We start from the raw sequence: 7,500 nt of genomic DNA on the forward strand, positions 1-7,500 counted from the left end.
AATAAATTATAATAATAATAAATAATAATAAATAATAATAAATAATAATAATAATAATAATAATAATAATAATAATAATAATAATTAATAATAATAATAATAATAATAATAATAATAATAATAATAATAATAATAATAATAATAATAATAATAATAATAATAATAATAATAATAATAATAATAATAATAAGAAGAAGAAGAAGAAGAAGAAGAAGAAGAAGAGTGGTCAACGAATGGGATGTACTTAGTAACCATGTAGTGAGCGCTGAAACTATCGGTTGTTAGAAAAGGTTAGACAATTTTATGGATGGGGATGATAGGTAGTAATGGACATGGAACTGCCTAGTGTAGGCCTTTTGTTCTCTTGCACTCTTCTTTATTCTTGTGTTCTTATATATATATATATATATATATATATATATATTATATATATATATATATATATATATATGTATATATATACTGTATATATTATATATATATATATATATATATATATATATATATATATATATATATATATATATATATATATATATACATACATACGAACGTTAACGTTGAAATCCTGAATACGACAGGTTTGGTAAAAGTTTATGAAAACATTGGTTTTGTCTTTAGTTGTTGCATCATTCGTCAGGTAGCTAGATATGACGTGCCTCCTTTACCATAATTTTATAGTCTTTCATATTTCGTAAATAATAAGATAGTTGGTAAGCAGAATCTATCCACATGAGTATTCGAACTTATATATAAAGAAAATACAAATGTAACACTACAAAAGAATCAAGTTATCCGAAATGATTATCTTGTTTTCAGTGATCGGATTAGCAATATTGTATATAAAAGTGGTGAAGCCTGCTATTCAGAATATTTTCCATGAATGTAAGTTTATGTACTATGAGGAATTAAGAATTATTGTCTACATTATTACCATTGTTAAGGTTGAGTTTTTGAATTGCGTGACATTATATGCTAGCTAGAATTGCACATAAAAGCAAAAACGACCTTCGAAAGAAAAATACCTCATTAAATTTTGTTTTCATTCAGTCTGATATGACTTACAAATCACAGTTACAGTATTATTTGATTTAATCTCTCCTGTGTGTTTGTTTTTAATATTTGAAAAGATCCAATACTTAAAAGATAATTATATGTTCCCAACAACTTCGGTTGGCACGTGAGAAATCATTTGCATCGAAGATTGACCGATTTTGGCATACGCGCTTGAAAAGGTTCCCCACCCCTGTCCTAGCATCTCCTACCGCCATACTCAATGTCTCCTTGTCTTTTTCCATATTCAGTTGCTCAATGAATTATTTTGCCCATCTCTCTCTTACAATCTCCTCTTCTATTAACAATTGTTCGTCTACTTCCTTTACCTTCTACTCTTTGTACTCTGTAGCCAACACGCAAAGTGACCTCTTAAAATACTCGTGACCGCCAAGTACCATGTCTCCAGACCAGATCAGTCATGGGATTGACTTTAAATATCCTAGTTATTCTTATGGAAGACAGCTCTTCTTTAAAGAATAGTACCAGCCGTTAGCACTGAGCATGGAAGTGTTCATTTCAAGTGTGCGTAAGGGAATCATACCGCGGCGAACTAAGTGTTCTGACAGGTACATTCTGACGAGAACACTACCAGCCGTCGGCACTGAGCATGGAAGTATTCATTCCAACTTGTGCCCAAGGAAACCATACCACGGCGAGCTCAGTGGTGTGTTCTGACTCCCCTTTTGAAAAAATTCCTATGCCTTCCTCTCCCTGCCACTCACTTTTTAGGTTGGACACTTAGTTTACTTCATACGGAAGTAACATTGGCGACCCAGGAGCCGAGGCAACATTGGCGACCCGGGGGCAGAGGTAACATTGACGACTTCGGAGTCGAGGCAACAACTCATTTTACTATCCAAAATATTTTTATATTTATTTCAAAATTCACACCCACCCACCCCACCTCACATTCATTTTTCTCTTGGCGTTTCTCACTTTGCATTTTCCTTCTACCCTCTTTGCTTTGCATCTCTCATGTGCTTCCTTATTTCTTCTTTGCAACCATTCCCTGTATGCTCACCTCTCCTACCACTTCCCCACTATTTTTTTTATTCCAACATTCATTACCCTTCCCTCTATTTCCATCTGTTCTACTTTTTCCACACACAATTTTTGCATATTTTAGGACTTCTTTCTTAAAAAACATGAATTTCTCTTCTACTTCCGCTTCCCCTTCTCTTTCACTACTTTCCACATACTTCTCAGTTTCATCTTTTTCACTTCTCACTCTGCTTCTCTCTTTTGTCTTATTTCTCCACTTTACATCCACTCTCATTTTCCTTTGCCCAGGTGATGATCACACATTCCACTGTTCTCTCCCCACACGTTCACATCTTGTTTACTTTCTTATGGAGGTCCGTCGGTGGTCGACGACGAAAGTGCTCCGGTGAGATGAGATGGGAGAGTGAGGTTGGGTGGTGATGCTGAGGTCTCTGTCCTTGATGCCAACGGAGGTGACTCTGGAGACCAAGTCTTGATCCACATATCCTACTACTCTCCGGGCAGATTATATCTGTATCATACGGATAAACTCTGTTCTTGAGCTGATGTCTTTTTTCCTGCCGGTCGTCCCGTGCTTGGTTACGAACAGAATCAAAATTACAAAGGATTACAAAGGAAGAGCATGCCGGCAGGAGATCTTTTGGTCCATAACTCGGTCGGATGCGAAAAAAAAGAATAAGCAGATAAATAATAGAATAGAATAGAATAGAATAGAATAAAATAAAATAAAATAAATAAAATAAATAAATAAAATAAAATAAAATAAAATAAAATAAAATAGAATAAAATAAAATGAAACAAACAAACGAATAAATAAAATAAATAGATAATAATAAACAATAAACAAATAGGTAAATAATATTGATTTATAATAAAAACCAGATAAATAATAATAAATAATGATAAATTAACAAATAAAATAAAATGAATTAAATGGCAGGCATTACAGCATATTGTTTAAGTGTTTATCTACATGAATCTTAAAATTTCAAACTGTATTACATTTTACAGCCTCTGCAGGAAGTTTACTCCATTCATTCAGGTGTCTCACCCCTTTGTATGTCATGAGGCGTGATCAGAGACGATGGTGTCTAGATCTGTTGCTGCGATGTAACACTTCTTGAGTGTGGTTTTTAGCTGAACGTTGTAGCGCTTTTTCTGACCCCCGCGCATTGCGACGTGCATCAGGTAGTCGCCCATAAAGAATTTGCCTGGGAAGACGTGACCAACCACCCTGGGCCATATACACTTACATCCACCTTTTTCTTAAACAATATAAATTAAATTACTTACGAAAAATATCAGATTCTTTGGGGAACGAAAGACTCTGAGAAAGTCTTTGGGTTGAGCCTTTTCCGCCTCTAGTCCATTGACTTTCATCCGCACTAGCACGAAGACGTCAACAAGTGTAAAGAGAATCACCATGATGAAGCTTGGTAAGTAATCTCGCTCTGGTAAGTTGGCCGAGTACAGATCAACAAGAAGTCCACTGACTAAGGCACTAATCGTCCAGGCGAGAGACCCAAACAGAAGCTGTCGCCCAAGCAGTAGAGTGTCTTTTCCTGTGCAGAAAGAAATATATTAGGAAGAGCTTGTTTTTAGCTAGATTAATTTTCATAGATGAATTTTATTGTAGAAATAACCCGTAAAATCTAAGAGAAATGTGATGTTAAAATGCTTCCGGGAATTTTCTAAAAACAGACGATACTTCTGTGAATATAATAAGGTAATAAAAGAATTGCAGGATATTATTTGAAGTCATAAAACATTTGTAGTATACTGTAGTAGATTTTTGTAACTGCATATAACCTAAAAAAGACAGATTAATGTCATGCATATTCTTACATATGAAAATATTGTAATTTGAAATACAGTAGGGAAAATATGTAGAGCATATATTTTTTCAGAGTAAAAAATGTGTGCGTGTAAAGGTCACAGAATTACCCACACATCGGTCATATATAAGCTCTGAGCTCTCTTCCGGGAGGGAAATAGCTGTCAATCACGAGTCCAACATGTGATCCAAGACCATGGTGAATCACACACACACACACACACACACACACACACACACACACACACACACACACACACACACACACACACACACACACACACACACACGCACACACACACACACACACACACACACACACACACACACACACACACACACACACACACACACACACACACACACACACACACACACACACACACACACACACACACACACACACAATAGCTAAAATCTGTGAAAGGTAATCAAAAGTAGATGGACTAAACACCTGGAAGAAAACAATATACTAAATCGAAAACAATTTGGTTTTAAACAGGGAAGATCATGAACAACAAACTTGATTTGTTTTTATTCAAGGTTAATAGATATAATGCAAGAAAGGGACGGATGGGCAGACTGTGCTTTCCTGGACTTACAAAAGGCGTTTGATAAAGTACCACACAAAAAACTATTAAGAAAACTCGAAACAACAGGTGTACACGGAAAATTACTGAAATGGATGGAAGATTTCTTGCATGGGAGAAAAATGAGAGTGGTGCTCAGAGATAAAAACTCTACCTGGGAAGAAATGATAAGTGGAGTCCCACAGGGTTCAGTATTGGCTCCAATAATGTTTGCTATATATGTAAATGACATGGATGAAGGTGTAGAATGCTATATGAACTTCTTTAAAGACGGCTCAAAACTACTAAAGAAAGTAAGGAAAAAGACTAAATCACTATAAAGAGACCTGGAAAAGGTCTGGGAATTGAGTCAAAAGTAGGTAGTGAACTTCAACATTAAGAAATGTATAATAGAATTTGGAAAAAGTGTAAAAAAAAAAAATAATAATAATAATAATAATATCAGGACAATATAAAATTGGTGCAAAGGAAGTAAGGAAAGTTCCGAAAAGGACCTAGGAGTAATTATCACCAAAGACTCCCCAGACAGGCATATAAATAAAATAGTCGGAGAAACCTACAATTTACTGAGATCAATAAAAATGGCTTTTAATTACTTGGATGAGGTAATGGTAAAAAAACAATACTAGTCACACCGATAAGACCAAGATCGGAGTACGCTGCGACGCTATGGACATCCAGTACAAAAAAGAATATAAGGAAAATAGAAAGAATCAAAAGAGCAACGACAAAGATGGCACCAATACTTTCAAAATTGACATACGAGCAAAGATTGTCTAAACTGGAACTACCAACCCTGGAACAAAGAAGACAAAGAGGCAATCTATTGGCCATTTACAGAATCTTGAAAGGCATGGAAGTCCTTGACAGAGAAGACTTATTAGAGTGGGGTAAAGGAAAAACAAGGGGACATAAAAAGAAACTCAAAAAGGACAGTTATAGAAGAGATCTGAAAAAAAAAATCCACACAGAGTGGTGGATGTTTGGAACAAATTGGACGAAACAATAGTGTATGCAAACACCATACAAGAATTTAAGAACAAACTAGATATTGCAACATACAAAGATGGGTCACAACGAGCATAGCTCCCCTTCCCGTATAATACAACTAGGTAAATACAACTAGGTAAACACACACACACACACACACACACACACACACACACACACACACACACACACACACACACACACACACACACACACACACACAAATTGGAGCATGAAAATGTAACTTACCTAGAACCCTGCAGCAAATGGTATCAGTCAGTGTGTCTGATAAAAAACTGGCTGCACTCTGGATGAACAGAAGTGCAAATATGTACCAGAATCCAGGGAGTTTGGTTAGCTGAGATACTGAAAGCATCCCTTCCTCTGGACTGTCGTTATCGCTGGGAGTGTCCTCTCCACGGGACAGTGATTCATTTGTTATAAAAGGCGTTGTGAAGTTTGCTGGTATAAAGTCTTCATTGTCTGGACATTCTTCGGATGTACAGCTTGTTGCAGTGATCACAGTGTTGTCGCCATTGGCGGAAGAAGAGTTTTGATGATTATAATTTTTGGGTTCGCTGACCTGTGTCACGTTGCCCTCCAGAACTTTAGGTCCAACGTCCGGTGCCCAGTAGATCATGGACAGCGAGAAGGCGGTTATAATGACCACTACAACCAGGGAGGCGCGATGAACCCGGAAGTAATCGATGACCCAAGTGAGGACGCTGCCACAGACGAGGCTCAGCACGGGCAAGAAGGAGTAGATGAAACCGATGCCCTCGGGGGAGACTCCTCGCTGACGGACCATCTGGGTTAGAAACATCCAGAACGGGGCTGCGGCTGCAAAGGTAGACAGATGGATGGATAGATAGATAGATAGATAGATAGATAGATAGACAGAGAAAGAGAGATAGAAAGTGTGAGAGATTTAGAGAAAGAGAGAGAGTGAGATGTGAACCAATTTATTCTTAAAGTCTTTCAGCCTAGATTACGCTTGGTCCTTCTCCAGGTTAACTTGAGATATGGCCCCTCTGTTAGATTATCATACACAACTATTATTTCTTTATTCTCCAGGATGCCTTTCAAGGTGTCCTCCAAGAACTTATTTCGAAACCTTCTTGTGTTTATTGAGGCATAAATCTTAAGAACCCCTTGTTTAACCTCTTTCACTACGACCATGCCAATCACAGATTGCGTTATGGGCATCACCAGGCGATTTCATTTGGTTGATAGAGCTTTTGTACATTGGGAAAACCATTACACCATCATTATTCATGACGACATTTATGATTACAGGTGCTGAAGATAGTAGTTTATAGTTTTTCTGGCACTATACCGTCTACATGGTAACCCTCAACCCACACACTATCCTCAAAATGATAATTTTCAATTTATGCATATACGAATTTAGAAAATGAGAGATAATCAGATGAAAAAAAAATCGAGTAGTCGCGATGAATTCGGCGATTCTCGAGGGAAAATATAAATAGCAGGTCAATAATTTTTTCGTCCATGGCATACAAGGAAGACCTCACGCCTTCCCAAGAAATCCCATGCAACCCTGCCCCCACACTCCGACCCCCACCTGCCTAGTATGGGAATTACTGCTGTGACTGAAGTCCCAGTGTCTGAATAATTACCCATGAGTCGCCAGAAGTAGTGCATCTTGATGTACACGTGGGCTTTGTTGGGCTTGAGACACTGAAGCAGAGACGATTTTTTGCTTCTTCCGGGGAGTTGTTCCAAGTCCGGGACTCCCCGTCCAGGTCCTCTTTTATCCGAGGTTTCCGGAGAGTCCACGGCAGAGTCGGGGTCGGTGTTGACGGTACGCAGCGGTACAGTCTCTAGGTCAATTTCTTCGTTGAGGTCGCGGGCGACGCGGGCCCCTTCAGGAATCGAGTGTTTATCCATGGGTCTTCCTTCAATACTTCGAGAGGCTCCAAAACTATGCAGAGTCACCTGTGGGGTAACCAGGATGAAGAACGGGCTGAATAAGTCGGGTGGATGAACCTCATCTCTAGCGAATGA

General features: G+C 37.8%; 1 protein-coding gene across 1 annotated transcript in view; it reads right to left on the reverse strand.

Moving 5' to 3' along the window:
- LOC143032350 (uncharacterized) overlaps window positions 1-7,500 on the reverse strand; it is a 27,399-nt gene that overhangs the window by 18,705 nt on the left and 1,194 nt on the right. The window contains exons 2-4 of the mRNA XM_076196949.1: window positions 7,113-7,431; window positions 5,722-6,312; window positions 3,352-3,620 (exon numbers count right to left, since the gene is read on the reverse strand). Of these exons, the coding sequence (XP_076053064.1) occupies window positions 3,352-3,620; window positions 5,722-6,312; window positions 7,113-7,383 (1,131 nt within the window). The 5' untranslated portion in view covers window positions 7,384-7,431. The remainder of the gene's footprint in view (window positions 1-3,351; window positions 3,621-5,721; window positions 6,313-7,112; window positions 7,432-7,500) is intronic.

Source organism: Oratosquilla oratoria, chromosome 13, assembly GCF_046742065.1.
Source record: "Oratosquilla oratoria isolate Oo_2021 chromosome 13, ASM4674206v1, whole genome shotgun sequence".
NCBI classification, from domain to species: domain Eukaryota; kingdom Metazoa; phylum Arthropoda; class Malacostraca; order Stomatopoda; family Squillidae; genus Oratosquilla; species Oratosquilla oratoria.